Source organism: Carettochelys insculpta, chromosome 4 (assembly GCF_033958435.1).
Source record: "Carettochelys insculpta isolate YL-2023 chromosome 4, ASM3395843v1, whole genome shotgun sequence".
Classification (NCBI taxonomy): Eukaryota; Metazoa; Chordata; order Testudines; family Carettochelyidae; genus Carettochelys; species Carettochelys insculpta.
This window is the reverse complement of record NC_134140.1, coordinates 112354267-112378405: the sequence shown is the minus strand read 5'-3', so window position 1 is coordinate 112378405 and position 24139 is coordinate 112354267. Positions and strand designations below refer to the sequence as shown.

Here is a 24139-nt window from a genome sequence, read left to right as displayed (position 1 = left end):
CTATGCCAGCTCCACCTATGGTGCCCCCCAGTCTGCCCATAATTTCCATGGGGGACCAAGTGCCTGAACAGGTATCTATTGCCCTTCCCCTCCAAATGGAGGTGCAAGGGCTATAATTTCCTTCCTCCCTGGGTGAGGTGGTAGCGGGTCATCAGCATCATGTGTATTTGATGATGGCAGGGCTTTTCAACAGCTCCTTAGGAGAGTGCCTCAAAACTTGGGGAGTTCTCATACTCCCGATGCTGGAGTGGGGGTGGGATTGGTTTGCAGCTCTCAACTTACAGGATGCATATTTCAATCTGCCCTCCTCATGGGAAGTTTCTCAGGTTCATGGCAGATGGGAACCATTATCAGTTCACAGTTCTGGGTGTGACTTTCAAGGCCAATCTGATGGGACATTGCCTATCAGTCAGTACAGACAACATGACAGCAATGTACTATATCAACAAATGGGGGGCGCATGCTCCTCTCCCTTGTGTCACGAGGCCATCGTGCTCTGGGACTTCTGCATACAGCACACATTATGCTGCAGGCCCTTTACCTGCCAGGTGGGCCCAGTTCACTGGCGGACCAACTCAGCAGGTCCTTTATGGATCACAACTGGTCCCCCCCATCCGGAGGTCATTTATTCTATTTTCTGGAAGTGGGGGTATCCCCAGATGGACCTGTTCACCTCCCTCCTCAACGCAAAATGCGGGACATTTTGCTCTTACCACAATCAGAGCCCAGGGTCCTGGGCATACTACCTCAAGCTGTGTCTACATGGGCACAAATCTTCGAAATAGCCATATTTCGAAGATTACTAATGAGGCTCTGAATTGAATATCCAATGCCTCATTAGCATTAGGACACTTCCGGCCGTGGCGCTTCGAAAGTCCCACTTTTGAAAGCGTGTGGCTCGGTGCGGCTACCTGGGGCTCCTTTTTGAAAGGACCCGCCCCTTTTGAAATCGCCTTATTCCGATCAGTGAGCGGGATAAGAGGATTTCAAAAGGGGTGGGGTCCTTTCAAAAAGGACCCGTGTAGCCGCGCCGAGCCGCACGCTTTCGAAAGTGGGGCTTTCCAAGCCCCATGGCCGGAAGTGACCTAATGCTAATGAGGGGCTGAATATTCAATTCAGCGCCTTATTAGAAATCTTCGAAATGGCTATTAGCACGGCTATTTCAAAGATTTGTGCCCGTGTAGACACGGCCTCAGTGTCCCCTGGTCAGGCAGGCTGATGTATGCGTTTCCTCTGATTCTGCTAGTTCATAGAGTTCTCCTCAAGATTTGCTCAGAAGGGGCATTGATCATTTGGTGGCATGGGCATAGGCCCATCAGCACTGGTACTTGACCCTCCTGCACCTGTCGATCCACAAGCCTATGACGTTGCCGATCCGGCCAGACCTGTTGATGCCGTAAGAGGAGACTGCAACATCTCAATCTCTAGTTGCTGTACCTCACAGCAGGGATGCTCCGTGGCTGAGGGACAGGAGCTGGCCTGTTCCGATCCCATAAAGGAAGTATTGTTAAATAGTAGAAAACTCTCCAGGAGGGTGACTTACTTCACTAAGCGAAAAAGGTTATCCACGTGGGTGGCTCACAGAGGGCTGTCTCTTTCGCAAGCCCCCATCCCGTTGGTTTTAGATTAGCTATGGGGTCTGGTAAAGGAGGGCTTGTCCCTCTCCTCGGTTAGGGTGCACTTAGCTGCTTATCTTGGCCTTTCACCCAGGTCATGGAACGTCTTCTGTGTTCTCAGACCTCGTAGTCAAAAAGTTTTGGAAAGGTTTAGAAAGACTCAAGCCCCAGGTTTGGGCATCACTGGCCCTGTGGGATCTCAATTTGGTGTTAGCCAAGCTTATGGGTGAGCCTCCTTTAAACCCCGGGTACCTGCTCCCTGCTGTTTCTAAGTTACAGAACAACAGTTTTGGTGGCACTCTCAGTGGATGGCACTTTCAGTGAACCCCCTGTACACAGTGTTTCACAAGGATAAGGTTAGGCTGAGACCTCACCCCATGTTTTCACCTAAGGTGGTTTCCACATTTCATGTTAACCAAAACATTTCCCTAATGGTATTTCACCCAAAGCCACATGCCTCCCTGAGGGAGCAATGTTTACATCCCTTGGATGTTAGAAGGGTGCTGGTCTTCTATATGGATAGAACTAGGCCCTTTAGAAAAATGCAGCAACTCTTAAGGTGTGTCTACACTTGCACTCCTCTTTCGAGAGGGGTATGCAAATGAGGAAAATTGAAAATGCAAATGTATAAATTTGCATATTCAGCACCTCATTTGCGTGTTCTAATTTCAAAAGAGCTTCTTTCAAAAGAAGAAAGCCAGTGTACACACTGCTCTTGTGGCAGTTGCTGATAAGATAAAAGGCCTTCCTGTCTCCTCCCAGCAGATTTCCAAAACCTTTCTGCACTGTCGGAGTGGCCGGCAAGAAGGAACTGAGTAGAGGGGGGAGGGTGTCAGGCAGTGCATGTGTTGGTTCTCATATCAGCACCACTCCAGGGGGCGCTGTACCAACCCTATGGCTACTGGCTAGGGCAAAAAGCTTCCTGTGAGTGGCTGTGTGCCCGCGCATACCCAATTTGAAATGGACATGAGCAACACATCTCAAAGAACACCAGGTACAGAACAGGTCTTTATATATATTTATATATACATACATACATATATATATATATATATATATATATATACATACATAAAAGTACCCCTTTAAAAACTGTAAGTACCCTCAGACTTCTCTCATGTACCCTTAAGGGTACTGATTGGGAAGCATGGTCCTAAAGGTCTTGAAACAAGTGCCATTCAACCTTTCCAACTCCCTGTGCCCTTTTCAGGAGTCAGATTTTGTTTTGCATACCACCAAGTTAAACCTCACTTAAAAACTACTTACTTATAAAAAAACATGCAAAAATACCACAGAAAACTGTTTCTGAAAACTTGGTGACTTTCTACCATCTTATTATCAAATAAATGAATTGGAATAGAAATATTGTACGTGCATTTCAGCGTAAGTCAGATGAAGCAGTAGAAACAAGTCATTGTCTGAATGAACTTTTTGATTGTACTGACTTTACTTGTATGTTGACGTAGCCTGTTGCAAAACTAGGCAAATATCTAGATGAATTGATGTACCCCCCGGAAGACCTCAATGTATCCCATAGGGCACATGTACTCCTGTCTGACAAACACTGGGTTAGCACACAAAACAAGCCACAGTAAAGTCCAAGTTTGTCTGTCTGGAGCCCAGCACATCGACTTAGTCCACAGTTCAGAAGAGTTCACACTATACTATCCCCAGCCTGGCCCCTCTTCAGTCCTTTGTTCTTTTTCCTGGGCAAACCTCTCATCACCTGGCCGTTCACCTTAGTTCTTGTTCTTCAGCTTGTCCAAACTGGCCAGTCTCCTGAAGAGGGAGTCCAGGATTGTTAACTGATAGGTACCATGGGCACAGGCCATAGTTCCCTGGGTTCTCCATAGGCATAGAGACTAAGACAGCAAAGCAATAATTATACTTGGTGTTCTGGGTCTCTGCAAAGATTAGAACAATTTCTCCCCCCAAATCAAGTTAAACATATAGCTCATAGGGGAAAATGAAGCACACATTGTGGTCATTCAAAAACAACATGGATCTAATGAAGAGGGCTCCAAACTCTGAAAGCTTATGCCCAAATATATTTGTTAGTCTTTAAGTTGCTACTGGACTCTCCACTGGTTTTGCCGAAACAGATTAACATGGCTACCACTTTCAACAATGCTTATTCAAAAACACTGAGAAAATTCCAAATTTACTCCAGGCATATACCTATAAAAAGTAATACCTTAACTTCAGAGAATTATTTATTAAAGTTTGACAGAACATTATCTATCTATACACTGAAATGTATAGTACTGCAGTTCACCTATGCTTTTGGGCCGGAAAGAACCTGGAAGCAACATGAATGAACATAACAGAATAGGAATAAGATGCTATATTAATCTTATTTGCCTGCCATAATACTATTACCTCTCATCCCTTGGAAACATTTGATAGAGGCAAGCTAAATTAGCCCTGGTCCCTGGTTTTGTTCAAAACAAAGTGTACAAATGTAACGTCTTGCATTGCAGCCCCCAGCCTTTTAGCCAAAATAGAATGGGTTAAATGTCCCTTGCAGTTTTTTTACTTTCACCTCCTCTATTGTTCAGTGAGATCACAGATGAGTAGTAAAGGGGTCAATAACTTTCTCGAGGACAATGCTGCCAAACCCAGCACTGGGAGCGATATTCCTGATTCAGGAATCTCTACAGCACTATTATTAAAATGACTTATCCTGACAGCCAGTGATACTGGTCCTACTTACCCAGCAATAACTTTTGAACTGAGTTCAGGTGTGTTGTGGAGGTCATATGCTCAGGGTTCAACAGGGAAAGCTGATAGTTGCTTGAGCCACTGCCATTCAATGAACACTGCATTCTCACCTTTGCTGTCCAATATAACGTTACAAGAAACTGGCATTTTACTTCATGAGACAGTTTAAAACTAAACAGTACATATTGTCAGTATGGTACAGGAGTTACTAAACTTTTAAAAACACAGCACTTACTTTCAAAACATAATAGTTGCATCATAATAATCCTTGGCAATAGCTATACTAGCTATACTAAATAGTAATATCATACTGCTTGTTTTTTCTCATATACTAAAATAATTCAGGAGTAATATTATAGTATTGTGCTTGAGTATATCCATTATCTCTATTACAAATAATATACAATAACTTTTGACATATTCCCCCAGTTATGGTGTTCAGTAAAGAAGATTGGGTATTTGCAATAAACATTAGCATAAGTCACTGGAAACAAATCCAGTGGGATTCATTTCTTCATTTTATAAAACTGTCATGATTTATTGATATAATCTTACAAAAGTTATTTGTAAGAACAATTTTTGCTTTGTGAATGGAATGGGCCAGTTTGTACTAAATGAAACAGGGGGTTTATCTTTATTTTTTCCACACATATCCTAAGGAGAAATGTCCATATGGGGACTTTGTCATCTCCCACTTCAAGTTGAACACTACTCTAAAACACTGCTTTAGACTTAATATACTTTCACAGTGTAGGTCTTCAATTGATGTAATCAGCATAGTTCCTGGATTTAGCCTATTTAAAACTAAATTTAGTGATGTGGTACTCATAGGTGCCAACCCTGTAAGTGCTCCAAGGCTGGAGGCTCAGCACCCCCTATGCCTCATTCCTGCCGCCAGTCCTGCCGATCAACTCCTTCACCTCCTTCCCAGTGCCTCCCGCCCACCACAAACAACTGTTTTGCTGCATGCAAGAAGCTCCACAATGAACGGGAAGGAGTGGGGGAATGCACATGCTCAAGAGAACTGGAAATAAGCAGGGCGGGAGGGGTGCTTGGGGCAGAGTGGAGGTGAGGCGTGGGGCAGAGTGGGAAGCTGAGAATCACCTTGCCAGAGGGTAAGTCAGTGATTATGGCTGTACAGGTTAAACCTCTCTAATCTGGCACTTGTCCTTCAACATCCATAATCCGGCATGATTTTAGTTAGCTGGACAACCACTTACAGGTTTGGCCAAGTTTCCTGTGGTCCCACAACATTTGTTTACAGACACAAGTCCTGGCTCTCAATGTTCTGTGCTGCATTTAGCTGTAATTTACACCCCTTCCCTCATGCCTTCTCAGAGCCCAATAAAAAGTGGAGTATTGGTTACGTGTTACACAACACGAACGCCTGTGGTCCAGCAAATTCACTTCTTTGGCACTGGTCAAGTCCTGAGGATGCAGGATAAGAGAGGTTCAACCTGTATTATAACATCTGTGGCATCAGCACTGGCAGCTACAGTCTCAAATTCAATAAAGTTACCTCTGCCTGTTTTAGGTCTAGAACTCCCAAGAGCATATGAAGGTCAAGGAAAGTAACACATGCAAGTCACAAGACAAAGATCAAATATATTCTATCAATTTTATTAAAGTTACCAGCAAAGTTATGAATATCACAGCATGGATAAATACATTTCTAGCTATATCCATCACCAATTATAGCTACAGACATACTCACATCTTCCCTGATAGTATTAGAGTCTGATGGGTCTTTCATGGATTGATCATCAGTAGAGAGATGGTTAATGTTTGAGGTTTGCTGCAGGAAGCTCAAATTTCCTATTCTGGGCACCCTCTATTGTGTTTGCCTGCATTCTGCACATCTACAGGAAAGTGTTACCCCTCTTTTTTCCTTACTGGCCTGACTTCCTCTGGAAACCAAAGATACCCCATTTTCTGTAGGCTGTGTATGGTTCATTTTAGTTTCATTAGCACTGATCCATGATCTGTATCTTGTAGTTAAGACACATGTGAAAAACAAACATGCCTTTACAGTATTTCTTATTTTAAATTGTGCTTCCAATTTTTTACATTATCATCCCTGGATAAAAGTTTCCCATAATCTTATGGCATCAGATTCTTCTTTGGTCTCCTAATTATGTCCAGCATTTCTTATCTCTAAGGTTGAAAATTACTGAATTATCCCTTCTAATTATTCATCAATCTTGTACTTCTATAATCATACACCTTTACAATATGATGATTAACTAACATCACGTCATATGTAATCATAACATTACATAAAAAATAAACTCCTCCTCCTCCTCCCTGCCAGCCCAAGCCCCACGAGCCCTGCAAGCTGGCTGCCCAAGCCCTCCCGGCTTGGCCCCTCCTCTCCCCTCCCCCAAAGCCAGGCACCACCAGCCCCTAACTCTTACCCCATCCTCCTCTCGCACCCCTCCCCAACCCACACTCACTCATCTTTGCAGGAGGCAGCCAGCTCCGCGTTGGTCTTTGCAGGGGATGAGAGCTGAAAGCAAAGGCAGGCTTTTTCTTTGGGTGGAGTAAATGATGGGATGGGGGCTGGGTTGCCTCATGTCCCCCCCCTGGAATTTCTTCACTGCCCCCCACTTTGGGAAACCATGGCCTGGAAGATGCCAATATAAACAGCAAAGGGTTCAGAAACCTGGCCTATGAGAAGTTAAACAAACAAACAAACAACCTAGGTATGTTTAGTCTTGAAAAAGCATGGAGAAGGAACCTGATAACAGTCTTTACCTGTGTTATGGTCTGTTAGAAGGACCACAGTGATCAAAAGTGTTCTCCATTTCCACTGATGGCCACACAGGATGACTACATCAAGGGAGATTTACATTAGATAAAAAGAAAAAAAAAAAACTTTCTAACTGGAAGGATAGTTAAATACTGGAATAGATTACCAAAGGAAGTGTAGAATCCCTGTCAGTGGAGGTTTTAACAACAAGATAGATAAGCACCTGTCAGGGATGGTCTACATATACTTTGTGCTGCTTCAGCATGGAGGAGAGGGACTAGATGACATTTTGAGGTCCTGCCCATCCCTACATGTCTTATGATTCTATAATTATCTTTTGAAGGTATGGGTATGATTTGCTTCCTGATTTATGTTAATATTCATGTTTGTAAAACATGACTGTTGGAACAAACTGCCAATCAGCAATTAAATATCCAGAGTATGTATTAAATAAGATATGCATATTTTCTTAAAAATACTCACATCTTGAACTGACCATTGAATTTAGCAGGGCATATTCTCAAATGTTATGGGTAAATAACACAGATGCTAACAATATCAAAGTTATTAAGTTAAAGGACATTACTGTTTACAACAATGGGCATGTTTTAGTATTGGCCATCCTGGTTCTGTTCTGCCAAGTTAAGCATTTGGGATATGCGTATTATTTTTACAACAATAGCACTAGAGATCGTATCCACCATCAGAGCTCCACTGTATTATCTGCTGTACAAACCCATAGTAAAAACAAGTCTTTGCCCCAAAGACCTTACGCTGTCATAGGCAAGATAGGCAAAAGGTAGCAAAAAGGTTAAAACATACAAGCAGAAGACAGGAAACTGAGCCATAGATGAGTAAAATTTTGTTTACATGGAGAAATTTACCAGCATAATTATTCTGATATAATTATACAGCTATAGTCACAGCAGCATCATTTCCTGGGTGGATACTTTTATTCCAGAATAAGAGTGCCTGTTTGTGGTTTACCTTGTCACCTTGAGAGTATAATCTAACCAGAACGAGACACACTAATACTTGAAAAGCAGTCACAGAAGCTATACCAGTATAACTATAGCTGTATAATTACAGTGGTACGGTTCTACTGTTAAATTTTCTGTTTGTAGGCAAGTCCTAAAACTATGATCCTACAAAGAGTTTCATGTCGGAGTCCCATACACGTAAACCAGGCTCTGGGCCTAAATCTTCCTCTCATCTCAAAGTCACAAAGGAAGTCTGTGGCAGAGCTGGGGATTGAAGCCCAATAACCTGAATCTCAGTTTAATTTTTCATTCACAAAACAATCTCTCACTTTCCAACTAATTACAGATCCCACTCAGACTTAATTTGCTTTCTAATTTTAATAGTAAGTATATCCCTCTACCATTTAAAACAGCAAAACCCAACCCTAAATGCAAGTGATGAGTATACAGACAGTTAAGAAGCAAAAAGAATTATTCCTCTACAACACATGCAGTAGCTCTATATGGGGAGTGGAGTGCAGATCTAAAGGACAACATGACTTAGGAGTTTCAGAGAAATGTTAGTAGTGCTCTCCATTGAGCATAGCTTCAAGAGGAGAAGAGCAGAGAAGCAGATAGTGAAGTACAGATTCAGTGTAACAACCCAGTTATTGACCTCAGTGACTGTTTTGCTTGATTCAGAGCTGTAGGTTCAGAAAGTTCCTTCATTAAAAAGATGCAGTAGGAAGGTTATTCCACAACAAATCTGATTTGTAAGCTTTATTGGGCCGTTCAAGCCTCTAGCCCTTTCACTATCTGCATAACAAAAGCATCTTATCCAAAACTGAAAGAATCATTTTAGGAGCTAGCCATAGCCATCAAATTGAGAACCTCAGGTCAGGCACTAACTCAAGGATATGCTGAGAGCACAAGAATAAACTAGTCACCTGAAGAAAAATGACAGAGGTGAGGTGGAAGCCATTAAAGGAGGCCAAAGATATAGGGAGTTAGGAAGGACAGTAAGAACAAACCAAAGGGTACAAACAAATTTTGCTTATTTAACAGACTACCCATGCTTGGCTTTGCTTTACCTCTCCCATGGGTTATTTAAAATATTGTTTGGTAGTCATATGTTATTACAAATAGATGAACTGCCCCACTGTGTAGACTGAAGGTGAAAATGATTCTCAGGTAAATGCTGAATGAAAATTTCAGTGTTCTAAAGATCTGTCCTGAATAGGATTTAAAGGTTTGATGTCAGATAATATTAGACCTAGATGAGGCATAGTCAAGGATAGGCAACTTGTATTTGAGCATCTGCTAACCTACTCAAGTTAAATTGCAAGGAGATGCCCAGGGTTTAACTCAGATAGTCTAATAATTACAACATACCTTGTCTTGACTGGAGTTTCTGATGGTGCATTAAGTAGGGCAAGACAGATAACATGATTTAACATCACACTTTAAAATCTTACTAAAGACAAGGATTAAGTGACCTTGATTAGTTTTACCAAACCTAGGTTTCCCAACTCAAGCCTCTAGTTTCATTGCACTGCCCTCCCTTATTCCCATTTATTTACCTCAACCTGCTGTGCTTTGTGAATGCCAAGGTGTGGAATACAAGTGATCTGTTCAGAACTGCTGTGTGTATATAGGAAAAGAGTGCCCAGAACAGGTGAGGAAGGGCACATCCTAATTCTCACAGGGGTATACAATTATGACAGCAAAGCGCTTAGCTTTTGTGAAGATGCCATATTTCATGCCACGTGGCACCAGCACAAGGCACTCACACTAGAGTTTAATTTTGTCCCTAGTACAGTGACATGACAAAAAGTTTCATATAAAGGATGCGGCTGACTAGCCCTAAGGGGGCAGGGGGGCAAGGCATGCTTGAGACTTTTTTCTCACTATATAGGGGCAGTTTTCTGTCAGAATAACCCTGAAGTCCCAAGCAGAACCGCAATTGGGTTAAGTGTAACCCACATACCTAGAAAGCAGTCAAGTGCATTTTTGTTTCGATAATAAAATTTTCTGAGTCGCTATAGGGGCTCGTCTGCATACTTGGCTTAATCTAATTCTTGACCTTCCCCCCCACAACCCTCCACTCTCTGATTTGCTCACCTTGGTCATTTTTTTCTGATTTGTCCTCCTTGATTACTGTCTTTGGTTCTCTGTGCCTTAAATATTGAGTCCGTTCTGCTGTGGCCATGGTCTGAAGAAGTGGGTCTGTCCCACGAAAGCTCACCTAATAAATTATTTTGCTAGTCTTTAAAGTGCTCCCTGACTGCTTTTTGTTTTGGCTCCCTCTCTGTTACTATTCCACACACCTAGGTGTGGGGAACTGTCCCACGCAGTGGTACCTAGCCCACTTCACACAGAAATTATACCTGCCCTCTACAGCCTAGCTGAGAGCCAACTGTCCTTTAGCTCAAGCTGTAGAGATGCCTGCACAAAGCTTCAGAGGTCCCAGGTATGAGTCTGCCTCAGGCCACTTACGTAAGCACGAGCCAGACCCACCCTGGTCCTGCAGCGAAGCCTGGAGGCGTAGGAAGAGAAGAGGGTAGGAGGAAGGGCTGGCACCGAGGCAGGGCGATGCGGTGGGGGCACCTTCGGCTTCATTTACCTACCAAGGGCCGGCTTCAGAGGACTCTACCGCGGCCCTTCACGGTGCATTTACTGTCACCGGTTTTACCGCTGTATAAGGTTCCCCGCCCTGCCTGCCCAGTCCCTGCCCTGCCTCCCGTCGGGCTGTAGCCACCCGTCACTGACGCACCCGGGCTCACTCCTACCGCCCCTGCGCGCCCTTCCCCAGCCGGCGGCCCCGTGCAGCAGCTCGCCCTGCGCCCTTAGCAGACCGACCGCACACGCTCCACGCCCCGCCGGGGTTTTCAACTCCAAGTCTCCCAGACAAGCCCGGCGGAAAGCTCACACCAGAGCCCCGCCTCCGAGCGCTAATAGACGCGTCGTGGGGCTTGGCCAATGCGCAAGCGCCCTGACCTCTGCCCCTTGTTGGCCCGTGAGGGCGAGCGCCGTGCGCGCATGCTCAGTGGTAGACCCCTCCCACCCCCCCAAGGGCAGGAGGGGAGGTTACCGAGCAGTGCCCCTCCCCCCGCACCGCCATGCTGCTGGAGAACTTGGCTCGCATCGTCAAAGTGCAGCTGCCTGCCTACCTCAAGCGCCTGCCGCTGCCTGAGAGCATCAGCGGCTTCATCAGGCTCACAGGTACCCGGGCTGGGCCCTGCGCTAGCGCTGGTGGCTTTCGCCGAGCCGAGCCTCCCCACGCAGCGCCCCGTGGTATCCCACCCCTGCGCCCCAGCCTCCCCCCGGCGCCTTTCCTAGCCCTTCCCCCACAGCACCTCATCCTGTTCCCAGCCCTTCCGCCCCCCTCGGGCCCCTCCTCCCCCCCGTTGTCCCGTCTTCCCTCCATCCTCCCCCCCCCCGGCGCCCTTTCCCATCCCATTCCTGCTCCTCTCCCCACCTCCCAGCCACGTTCTTCCCCCGCTTCCCCACACCCATTCCCGCCTTCCTCTTCTCCCCCACCCAGCCTTATCCTCTTCTTGCTCTCCTCCCTCCCCAACCCGGGGCCCCATATTTTTATGCCTCCCATCTCTCCAGCCTTCCCCCACTGGCCTAATCCCTACCCCTTCCAGCATCCGAGCTTGGTCCTCCCCCACAGCTCGCAATCCCAACACCCTCTCCCATTGCTTCCTTCTAGGGAGGGCTGTCAATTAACTTCAGCTAAGAACTCAAAATTATGCAATTTAAAGAGTAATATGTTAATTGTTGTTTTAATGACACTGCTAAACAATAGAATACTAATTGCAGTTTATTAAATATGCTGGATGGGTTTTCTACATTTTCAGCTACAGCACAATACGAAGTATAGTGCTCTTTTTATTACAAATATTTGGACTTCAAAAATTATATATGGAGATACACATCTCATAGACCTGGAAGATGCTTCAGGAAGTCATTGAGTCTAATCCCCTGCCCTCTTGGGAGAACCAAGCACCTTTTTTTTTTTTTTTAACTATACTGGCCCCAGATCCCTGAATGGCCCCCATAAGGATTGAGCTCACAACCCTGGGTTTAGTAGGGCAATGCTTAAATCACTGAGCTATCCCTCCCCTCAATTATAGGAGATAGTATTTTTGTAGTTTCTCATTCAGATACGGTGGTGTGATGTCCATTGTGAATGTGTAGTTTACTTATATAGGTTATTACATATCTGCATTCAAAACCTAAATAATATAAAACTTCAGAGATTACAAGTCTACACTGTTCTATTTCTCATTTAGCCAATTGTTAAGAGAAAAATGTGTTTACATTGGCAGGAGATAACGATGCCTGCTTCTTATTTACAATGGCACCTGAAAGTGAGAACAGGCATTCCCCTGGTACTTTTATAGATGGTATTGCAGGGTATTTAGGTAGAGTGACCATATCTCCCTGTCCCAAATATGGGACAGGGAGCCATGTGGTGGGAGGGGCGATGGGAGCTGCGATGGTGGTGGCAGCACCGGCCCTCCTTCGGAGCCTTGAGAAAATATTAGCTACCGGCACTGCCCTGGGAGCCCCGGGAAAATGGCAGCTCCCCCCGTGCTCCCCAAGCCCTGGGGAAGTGGCAGCTGCCCGCCCTCCTCCAGAGCCCTGGGGAAGAGGCAGCTGCCCATGCTCCCACTGCTTCCCCAAGGCTCAGGGAGGTGACTGGAAAAGGTCAGCGGGGAGACGGCCCAAATACAGGACATGAGTCCCTTTGAAAAATAAGTCAGGATGTCTGTCTGGCATTCCTAATACGGGATGGATGGTCACCCTATATGTAGGTGCCAGATATGCTCAATATTTGTATGCTCTTTGTGGTTCAAGTACCATACCAGAGGACATGCTTCCAGGCGGATGGTGCTCATTTAAAAAAATGCATTAAAGTTGTGACTCAACTCGGGGAAGAACTGTATGTCTCTTGCTCTGTTTTTTAGCGACATATATTTCATGTTATAGCAATCTTGGGTGATGACTCAGTACAGGTTCTTTCAAAAAACACTTTCGCTGCAGATTGACAAAACACAAAGTACCAGTATGAGATTTCTAAAGAACAGGTATAGCACTTGACCCAAGTTTTAAGAATCTGAAATGCCTTCCAAAATATGAAAAACAAGATATGGAACATGCTTTCAGAAGTCTTAAAGGAGCAACATGCAGATGTGGAAACGACTGAACCTGAATCACCAAAAATAAAAACAAACTTCTGCTTGTGGCATTGGATTCAGATGATGAAAATGAACACACGTTGGTCCACCCTATTTTGGATTATTATTAAGCAGAAGCTGTTAGCATGAATGCATGTCTTCTCTCATGTTGGTTGAAGTCTGAAATGACATATGAATCTTTTAACACATCTGGAATGTAAATATATTATGATGCTAGCTATAACAGTGCCATGCAAAAACTTTTTACTTTCAGGTGACACTAAACAAGAAACAGGCAGCTTTGTTTCCTGAAAATGTAAACAAACTTGGTCATCTGAATGGACAAGTAGGAACGGGCTTACAGGCTGTAAAGTTTTACCTTTTTTGTTTTTGAAGGCAGTTATTTTTATACATAATGCTACATTTGTAAGTTCACGTTTCATGATAGAGATTGTACTACAGAGTTTCTAATGAGGGACTTGAAATACTATTTTTTAAAGTGCAAATATTTGTAATCAGAAGTATAAAGTGAGAACGGTACACTTCATATTCTGTACTGTAACAAGTAAAACATTTGAAAAGGTAAAAAACATCCAAATATCTATATAAATGGTATTTTTATTGTTTTAACAGCACAATAAATTCCATTTTTTAAAATCCCTTGACAGCTCTATTTCCTTCCAACCCTTCCCATCCCATTGCTTTTCACTCCTCAGATCTTTCCCCAGAGCTTGCTCTCCTTTCTTGCAGCTGATGGATGACAGAAAGGAGGATGTGAGCCAGCTAACACAGGTTGAACCTCTCTATTCTGGCACTCCCTCATCGTGCTACATCTGTAATTCGGCATGATTTTAGTTAGCCGGATGACCACTCATCATGGGTGTGGCCAAATTTCCCATGGTCCCCTAAAATTTGTTTACAGCCACCATTCCTGGCTCAGTGGCCTGTGCTGTTATTTAGGTGTAATTTACCTCTAAATGTCTTCTAAGAACTCAGTAAGCAGTGGAAATACTGGTAGTGCTGTTAGACAATATTGACCTCCCATGCTCTGGCAATTTCTCTCATTAGGCACCTGTCAGGTCCCAGGGGTGCATGTGTAGAGCGATTCAACCTGTATAACTTGCAGCACAATTGCTGATCTCAATGCCCTCTGCTGCTAGTGCATGAATGTTTGCCTCTGCGTGCCTTAGTTTTCCGAGGCCTCAAGGGGTGATTGTGAACTTCTGGTTTGCATGCTTCGCAGCGGCAGACAGAAGCACATCTGTGGCTAAAATAACTTCCAGGGGTCACACATTTACTCTTACAACATATTACTACCCTAGCTTTAATGGGGGTTGCTCCTACAAAGTTTTATAAATGACTGTTGATTTCCAGTGCTATGCTACTGCCTTTTTCGCATATCAAGCTTTGTTATTTATGCCTGTGGCAGAATATATTCCATCTTAAATCTCTGTACCTGCATGAGCTCCGGCTGGCTAATATGATAAAGCTTGTTTTCTGTTCGGAGACATAACTGAAAGATGTCCAGAGAGCAAATGTTTAGCGTAAGAAGATGATATTTTTCTACGGGTCTTTTCTAACTGTAAGCACACTTTGGAAAATTTACAGCTCTCCCTCTCTTCAAATTGTAATCACAACTCAGCCCATACTATGACTAGCACTTTTAACCTAAAAAAAAACCCCAACCCACCCACATGAGGAACAATATTTTTTTGTACCTAAACAGGCTTAACAAATTACCAGTTCCAAAATTACAAGGCAGAGATTCTCCAAAACAGTGTTAAACTGAACATATTTTAGAAATATCAACTAACAGATTTTGTGAACAGTTTTCTTTTACACCAATATCCCATTACATTTTGACTGATTTTTCATTTATCCCTTTGCCAGGAGCCTTCCACTAATGAACATCAGTCTATTTTTAAGCTTCCAGCTATAGTTCAGTTAATGCCAAGTCAGGGGACCTGGTTAACTTAAAAGGGATCGATAATAAGACAAAAGATATCATACTTCCCCTATATAAAACTATGGTATGCCCACATCTCGAGTACTGCGTGCAGATGTGGTCTCCTCACCTCAAAAAAGATATATTGGCATTAGAAAAGGTTCAGAAAAGGGCGACTAAGATGATTAGGGGCTTGGAAAGGGTCCCATATGGGGAGAGGCTAGAGAGACTGGGACTTTTCAGTTTGGAAAAAAGGCGATTGAGGGGCGATATGATAGAGGTATATAAAATCATGAATGGTGTGGAGAAAGTGAATATAGAAAAATTATTTACCTTTTCCCATAATACAAGAACTAGGGGACACCAAATGAAATTGATGGGTAGTAGGTTCAAAACTAATAAAAGGAAATTTTTCTTCACACAGCGCACAGTCAACCTGTGGAACTCCTTGCCCGAGGAGGCTGTGAAGGCCAGGACTCTATTAGGGTTTAAAAAAGAGCTTGATAAATTTTTGCAGGTTAGGTCCATAAATGGCTATTAGCCAGGGATAAAGTATGGTGCCCTAGGCTTCAGAACAAGGGCAGGAGATGGATGGCAGGAGATAAATCACTTGATCATTGTCTTCTGTTCTCCTTCTCTGGGGCACCTGGCATTGGCCACCGTCAGCAGATGGGATGCTGGGCTCGATGGACCTTTGGTCTGACCCAGTATGGCCTTTCTTATGTTCTTAACTTGGTTGACTAGGCCAGTTACTGGACACACAACTTTGTAAAAAATGTATTTGTTAAAAACAACTGTTATAACACCCGTTAAATTGTGTTAAATCCTTTTTCTAAAAAAAAGTATTTATTTAAAATGCTATAGAAATGATTTTCTGCTCACCTGGAGATTTGTACTAGGAGGGGAGGAGGACTGACATAAGTGAAACAGGAAAAATAACCAGATTGCTGTCAATTGCACAAAGATTTTTTTCCCCTATTAACTTTGTAGGTGTTCTTTTCACCTACTACAGTTACGTTTTCCATTGTATTGTGATTTTTTTTTCAGATGTCTCATTAAGATACCCACTTTATTACAAATTAGAACTATTTGGCTTGGTTTCTTGACTCAGTTGTAGTGTAGACAGGACCTCAAGTTTTGTTTTAACTAGCTGATTTGTTTGGGGGCATAAGGAAATGAAGTACAAGAATCATGCTGTGGCAGGGTAAAAGGTCCTTTAAAATGTAGAATCTTACTCATTTATCCACACTGTATCACCAACCTGTGCCTTCTTCATGAATGTTGGAACACAGTTTTTCTACAACCTGACTTAAGCACTATTTTTCAGCATGTTTACCTTGTGTGTTTACTTAGCATCCTGTGGTATATCTGTCCCTGCCAGGACAGAACCTATTTAACTCTATGCTTCTCTGTCCTCCAGAGGTCTCTCTTGTTTGATATTTGTAATCATTCTGTAGCAAAGGGAGGAGCTAGATTCTTAACTTGTGACTCTACACCGAAAGGTCTGTCTGTTGTCCCTGCCCCACATAACTTGCTTATCCAGTGGGAATCTGAAATTAGAGGAAAAGTTTTTTGTGTTTAGATTGCATGTAAAAGAGAAGTCATAGATTGCACTGCCTCCTCTGTTTATAGATCCAGTTGCCTGTTAGGGAAAAAAACGCTGATACACCTCAAAGTTAACTAGTAACAAGGAATCTGGTGACACTTTAAAGACTAACAAATTTATTAGAGTTTTAGGACATAAGCTTTCGTGAGACACAACTCACTTCCTCAGATGCTGAAACAAAAACAGGGATACAGAGATGGGAGTGTGACATTGCTAATAAAATGGATGTGGCTCATCTCCAACACGAGAGGGTGAGAGAACCTAAATGGGAAATTACATATTGTAAAGTGAGTACCACTCCAGGTGTCTGTTTAGGCCTTGGTTCAGTGCCAAATTTGCATGCAGTTTAGGAAGTAACTTCTGACTTTGCATAAACCCTGGGGTCACTGAAATTGCCAATGCAACAGCATGTGGCATCCTGAACAGTGGGTAGTTCTTATACATTTGGTATTTTAACTTACTGAGGTGTGCTGTAGCCAGTTACAATAGAAAGTGATGCAATAGAGTAGTAAGTGAGCATCTTCTAGCACATATAGGATTTAGCTTTTGAAGTGAATATTAGAAAGTAATTTAAAAAGGCAAATGAAGCTCCTTCTGCTACTCATCTTTTTCTGTGATCATCAGTGTTTGCATTAAAGAACTACTCTGACTCCTTCCTTCCATCTGATTTTTCTTCTCTCCTAATGAGAAAGAGAACAGAAGGTCACTTGGCTGGAAGCTTCAGTTAATGTCGTGCTGTTAATTTTGTTTAGGCTGTCACTGTCAGGGTTTTCTTTTCAGTCACATCTAATAAATGTCTTGTTAGGAAGCAAAATGTTAAGTCTGAAAAAAATGAGTGGGTATCTAGTTCCCAGAAACTGAATAGGGTAAAAATTGGGAGAGGAGCAACACCCTGCTAAGAGGCCCAGGCCTCCAATCTCTTGCATGAGAGTTGGGATTCCTGTCAGTGTAATTCCTAGACACTGCCCAGGGATTCCACTTTTTGGATTGGCCTGTGGCTTGCAGAAGTCTTAAGTTTGAAGACTCACCCCTTTCCGATTGTAGGGGGAGGAGTGCACTTGTCCTTCCTTCACTTCTCTAGAATGTTATGTAGGTCAGATCTGTCTTGTTACTCCATCCCCTTTACGAACCTTCATTTTTGGGTACCCTCAAATAGCTCTAGTGTTATCACTCTGTTACTGCTCAGCTTTCTCAAGCAACAGCACTGTGATATTGATTAGATTTTTATGTTTTAATGTTGTTGACCTAACTCTTAGCACCAGTGAAACTGAACAGAATCTTGTTAGTTTTGCTGCATCCAGTTCAGAAAGCTATGTGTAGCTATAGAGGCTCTGAAGCTGTTTTAAGGCTCAGATAGACATGCTGCATGAGCACAGATTTGAAAAGTGTTTAAATTTCTCAGGGCTAGAAACTTGTTTTTAAATGAATAAAATGTCTTACCAGTAGCGTGCAATTTTTCAAGCTGTATTAAAGGGTACCCCATGGCAAATCTTGTGGCAATACTTCTGCACGAGTCAGTTTTGCTTTGATTCACTGGAAAGCCTCCAGGTCCCATGTGGATATGTTGCAGCAGTTAGTGCCTAATGATGCTAAAAACCTTTGACGTACCATCAGCCACGTGTTTCCTATTCCTCTCTTTGTTGTTGATCTCTGCTCTGTTGTTGTTTTCTGCTTGTACCCAAGTGTGCTGAGACTTTGTTCTTCCATCACACCTACCAGCTTGGGTCGCTGATGTGTCTTTGATCTTGGCTTGAGGTTCTCTATGCTCTGTTAAGTTGCCAATCATTATTCAAAAATCTCTTATGCCATTCGATTCACTGTAGAACATATCTACCTACATTTTGGCCCTTAGCCTCTTAAGAGGAACTTTGTTTGAAAGCAAACAGATAATTGGATTCCGTCTATTCTTTTACAAGGAGCTTATAGTGTAATAGTTTAGGTTCTATGATCAGCCCATTAAAGTATTTTTAAATAAAGAATTTTTGAAGAGTACTTCCCTGTGAGGATTAAAGTGTAATTCCAAACATCCACCAAGAATTAATAGTCCACTTCCTCATAGCTCATTTCACAGTCTGCAGGGCAGACTCTTAGCAGGTTCTAGTGGTATCAGTGGAGCAGTGACAGTTTACATCACTTACACCATACACATTGCTCCTGCATGTGTCTTGTAAAAGTTAATATATTTGCCTATTTTACTGGTATATGTGGATATAAGAGGTTAAGTGGGTCTTGAGAGCTTGCTCAACACTAATAGAATATTAAGAACTTAAAACAAGTTTTTCAGTGTATGTTCAAGTGGCAGTTTTCTGTGGTTTATACATTTACTTGGCAAAGTCTGGATGGATTTTCATGGGGACTGCAAAAGGGACTTGTCTGATTCAAGATCCTCTCTGCCAAATTGTAATTTCCTGCTCTAAAGTCTTGAGGCACTACAGGCTCCTAAAGAGAAAGTGAAAAAAGTAATTTTGTGGATGTTAACATTAACTTCCTTCTTGAAAATGGTTGCACCATTTCTGCTTTCTTTTAAGATTTCAGACACAAGGCATTGAAAACTTTTAAGCCCCAATGGTTAAAATTTGCTCAAGCTATAAGTGATTGAAAATACAGGAGGATAGGAAATCTTAAGCAACCTCAGCCTATATATACTCATGTATGTAGAAGTAGTTGACTGATGCAGTGGAACGATCCAAAACTGGATTCAAAGTGAAAGGATGACCTCTAAGAATGTTCACTCAAAATTAGGCTCTGGGCATTTTCTAATTAATATAAAGGGAACTGTTAACAGCATGTGTTTTGTTTGAAAATGATTCAAGGCTGACAGAGAGCAGGTAAACTATTGTTTACTGTGCCTCATGGTCTGGGTCTTTCTACTGACTCCCCTTCCTCTACTGCGTCAGTGTTTATCTTTACAGGTGAGAATTTGGGCCCATTGAAATCAATGGGAATTTTGCTGTTGGCTTCAGTGGAACCAGGCCTTTACCCTTGTTCTGTCTCTGGAAGCCTGGGTACTCCTCTATTTTTCCAGTCTCTTCTGACGACTAGTCTGCTTGATCTATTAGCCTTGATACCCCCAATTCATCCTAAATCAAACAGGAAGAGCTGCTGCTGCTGCACCATTTGAGTGTAACTGATGCTGAATCCTGTTCACAGTCCTGATGCGCTATATAAATATAATCTGTGTTTTAGTTTCAGAATGGCTGCGGTTATTGCCATTCCTGGGTGTCCTGGCACTACTTGGATACTTGGCTCTTCGTCCATTCCTCCCCAAGAAAAAACAGCAGAAGGATAGCTTGATTAACCTCAAGATCCAGAAGGAGAATCCCAAAGTAGTAAATGAAATAAACATTGAAGATCTGTGCCTCACTAAAGCAGCTTACTGCAGGTGTTGGCGTTCTAAGACGGTAAGGTACTTTATAGCCGCTCCACAGAGCTATGCAGTAAACAATTTGTTGTTCTGCTTTCTGTGAACTGGAACACGTTACCCCCCTCTACAGGGCTGGACAAATTCATGGCGTCTCTAAGAGTACTGCAGTTCTTTTTCTCCACTTAAACCCACACACGCAGGAAAGTCAAGAAACCTGCAAGACACATGACTGACTGTTCTATGCACAATAAGTAGAGCGGCCACCCTTCAGCCAGGTGAAAAAAGGAAAAGGCAAAAAAATTTATGTTAGTGTTTTCTTCAATTCTTGGAGCAATCCAGGGCAAGTGATCAGAAAAGTTCCATCTCCTGAAAATCTTCCAAATTTTGAAATTCATTTTGTTCAGAAATTTGTTTTGCCTCAGAATAGGACTTAAAAAAAAAAAAAAAAAACCCTCTAAAAGCAACCTTAACTTGCGATACATAGGCCAAGTGACAGCCTTTAACACCATTCTATTCTGGCGTGGATTTTTCTCATTTTGACCATATTTCATCCTGGATCTGTGAAACCTTTCTATGAAATATTTTGTTAAAATAGATACATTTTGTACTAAAATGTTTTAAATGAAACAGCTTTTCCAACGTGCAGAGAAGAGAAGGGTCTCATCAAACCTTTGACCATTTGTGGAATAAAGCTGGAAGTATATTGAGTGTGTCTGGATTTGACTGCTTCTCCATTGGGCTGTTTACTTAAAGGAGAATTTTTTTTTAATACTTTGTAGCTGGGAGCAGGTGTTCTTAATGCTTTATGCTACTGTGTGGAGTTTAATTCCTCAGCAGCAGTCATCAGACTGACCAGTGTCATACTGATGGAAGACAGGGGTTGCCTTGATGTTGAAAAAGAACAATAGCAGGAAACTTAAATGTTTTCTTTGCATCAGTGTGGTGTTAAGAGCATTTTACAACATCCTCTTTCGGCCCATTTAAATTAGTACGTATGCTTCTCTGCAGAAGAAAGTTTTCTAGCCTAAAGCTGCCCAGACTTTAATTATGAGAGCAAGTTTGTGAATTGTCTGGAAGTGAAAGGACTTTTCACATATTACCTAAGATAAAGATATATAAAAAACTTGTATCTCCATCTCCTCTGAGAAATTAAGATTAATTGCCACTTATTTTTTAGAATCAAATCTGCAGCTGGGTTACATTGTCCCTTATCCTGTAGCTTTAGGGAAGAAGTGACAACAGCTGTCATTTAGGGGATGATGTGTTTCCTTCTGTTAAGTTGTATTCTGAGCATTTTTGACTACAGGCTTTGAAGGGAGAGGTAGGAGAGATTTTGATTTCACGCTAACTATATGGATGTTCCTCTATGCAATCAACCACCACCTGTCTTCGTTGCTTGCATAGCTATTAACACGATAGTTGTAGAGTAAATACACTAAATCATTCTTGTCTTTTTTCAGTTCCCAGTCTGTGATGGCTCTCACAACAAGCACAATGAACTGACTGGCGATAATGTGGGTCCACTAATACTCAAGAAGAAAGAAGTATAGAGAATCTCTAATGCATTATACCATGACTGATGTCAAGTCAGACACTTGTAGTTGCAGGACACACTGTTTTATGTATGTTGTGGCCTTTTTATAGTCTAATGGTTTCTGTGGATTTCATTTTGGTTTAACCTGCAGATACAGACAAATGCTAGAGGTAGGTTTATGTTGTGATACTTTGTTCTGAAGAATCATGTCTTGTGTAAAACTGTAAATAAGCCTTTTTATCTGAACAGAATAACCACTCCCAATCTCACAATTTAATTTTTGCAATATGAATGCATTGTAATAAAAGCTACTACTTTTAAAGGGCCAGATGTGTATCTGTCCATTGCTTTAATTATGTTTCCCCTAAAAACCCATCTTCATTCATCTGGATAGCAGATGAAAGAGTTTTAGGGGAAAAGACATACCTGTTTTTATGTCCTGCTCAGTGGGTCAGATCTTCAGCTGGTATAACATAGGCCCATGGATTTCATATGAGCTGTTTTTTATTTACACCAACTGAGGATTTGGCTGAATTTGCATAATTGAAAAATTCTTTTTAATCAGACAAATCCTTCTACCATGAACTGTTGTACAAACTATATTGTAAGATATAGCCATGTCAGAGGAACAAAACTTGTTCAAAAGACTTTAGAATGAGAGAACTAGTAGCCAACATTATAGAAATATATACTGTATATATTCCGATTGCCTGAGGAAGTACAGAAGCCCACATCAGTTGATTTATGCAGTAATCTTAGACTGCCTTCAAATTAAGCCACCATTTAGGTTAGCCAGCAATACTTAAAATACACTCATGTTTCAGGACTCCAAACTTAGACTTCAGCAGGTGTGATGTATGGACATCACCTTGTCCCTTGCAGATAATTCTTACACTCAAGACATTAACTCAATATGAAAGTCCCAGCTCCGGGGCAGAGCCAAACTGGATTCAAAATGTGATCTTTATTCCTGTTTTTACTACTCCATCATATGGACACACAAGATAAGTCACAACCTCCCCATGCCATACTTTAATCTGTTGGTCTTCTATAACTAATTCTTAACCTGAAATGCTTGCCAAAAAGTTTGCTCCTTCAATGAAATGCAGTACAGGCCAGTTGCTCAAGCTTAAAGGGAAAAAAAATCTAACAGGATAGTGCCCCAATCTGCACAGAAAGACCTTAAGACCCTATTTATACTAGGCATTTTTTGCACCATTAACACCAGTTTAGCTGAACCAATGCTAATAATGGTGGAAGCTCAAGTACCGGCAGTGTGACTGTCAGCACCATGTCAATACAATCCTGAGAAATTCTGCATTCAGACACCAATTTATCTACATTACAGCTTCTCTAATGGTGGAAGTTTTTTCTCATGTAAACTGAACTGTGTTGAATTTCTAGTTGTAGGTAGGGGATGTTAAAAGGGCCTGGCTGTAGTAGAATAAATAGCATTTCATAAGCATATGTTTACACTATGTTGCGACACTTTGTTAACATGCTTGGTCTGCCAAACCATGTAATGGCACTGGAGTACAAGCCTACTGTAAGGATTTAATATTGTTCTATAACATAGTCTGGTCCGGAAAGACAAGGCCAAATTGTGTCAGAGTACTGTGGAGTTAGGTGATATTTCTCGTGTAGAGTAACCTTAAGATTACTATGTGTATTGCCTGTCTACACAGTTTAAAAAACTACTACTGAGTCACTAATGGAGAATTATATGAAAGTAATAAGAATTTGAAGTGAAATTGTTAAGCAAGATTTGGTCTTAGACTATAGCTGCTACAGAGGAATCTAAATTATTGGGCTTGATGAAAGTGAAAATTGATGGCGTATGTTACTTAAATGGTGTTTTCCACCCTTAAAATCCTCAATCTTGTTGGTTTGGTTAAGACACTGGTTAAGAGATAAGGATACATGTCTTTCTGCACTTTCGGCTTTTATCTAGTAATTCAACTTTTGTATTTATGTAATTTGATTTACTTGTGTTTGTGAGAAGTAATACACTTTGTACTTCTTGAACTCCACCCCAATATTCATTAAAGTTGGTTACTTGCCAAAAATCCGTGGTCCTCCCCCCACCCCAAAGTGCTCACTTGAAGGTAAACAGCAGTAGCAAACAAGAGACGGGTGAAGTTCAAGATGAGGCAATTTTCCTTCCCTTGACGAATTCCCTAGGGATTACAATTTCCACCCCACCATCAACCCCAGCCTGAACCATTCCATACAAGAGATCCATTAGCTGGACACTAAAGTACAAACCAGTGGTGGTTACATAAACACCACTATACTGGAAACCCACTGACCACTATTCTACTTACACTCCTCCATAAGAATATAAGAACGGCCATACTGGGTCAGACCAAAGGTCCATCTAGCCCAGTATCCTGTCTGCCGACAGTAGCCAATGCCAGGTGTCCCAGAGGAGGTGAACCAAAGACAATGATCAAGTGATT

General features: G+C 42.2%; 1 protein-coding gene and 1 long non-coding RNA gene across 5 annotated transcripts; one reads left to right on the top strand and one right to left on the bottom strand.

Moving 5' to 3' along the window:
- Positions 1-1122: 1122 nt before the first annotated feature.
- Positions 1123-10943, bottom strand: LOC142012149 (uncharacterized). 4 transcript variants are annotated; one of them, XR_012645278.1, is made up of 6 exons: positions 10835-10909; positions 10167-10290; positions 7092-7166; positions 6791-6960; positions 4330-4452; positions 1123-3478 (listed from the first exon to the last, which is right to left on the bottom strand). It is a non-coding gene; the product is annotated as an uncharacterized LOC142012149 (long non-coding RNA). The 4 variants fall into 4 exon arrangements; XR_012645279.1 differs by lacking the exon at positions 10167-10290 and having other exon boundaries at positions 10819-10943; XR_012645276.1 differs by having other exon boundaries at positions 10167-10937.
- A 169-nt stretch (positions 10944-11112) lies between these two features.
- On the top strand, positions 11113-23783 carry CISD2 (CDGSH iron sulfur domain 2). Its single transcript, XM_074993498.1, has 3 exons — positions 11113-11267; positions 19969-20183; positions 21607-23783. Exons 1-3 carry the CDS (start codon positions 11165-11167, stop codon positions 21694-21696), a joined length of 408 nt encoding a protein of 135 aa, XP_074849599.1. The 5' UTR covers positions 11113-11164; the 3' UTR covers positions 21697-23783.
- Positions 23784-24139: the final 356 nt, after the last annotated feature.

Excerpts from the sequence above, each read along its gene's own strand:
- CISD2 (XM_074993498.1), top strand. The coding sequence starts at position 11,165 with ATGCTGCTGGAGAACTTGGCTCGCATCGTCAAAGTGCAGCTGCCTGCC. Across the intron at positions 11,268-19,968 it reads CGGCTTCATCAGGCTCACAG|TTTCAGAATGGCTGCGGTTA; the intron begins GTACCCGGGCTG and ends TCTGTGTTTTAG. Across the intron at positions 20,184-21,606 it reads GGTGTTGGCGTTCTAAGACG|TTCCCAGTCTGTGATGGCTC; the intron begins GTAAGGTACTTT and ends GTCTTTTTTCAG.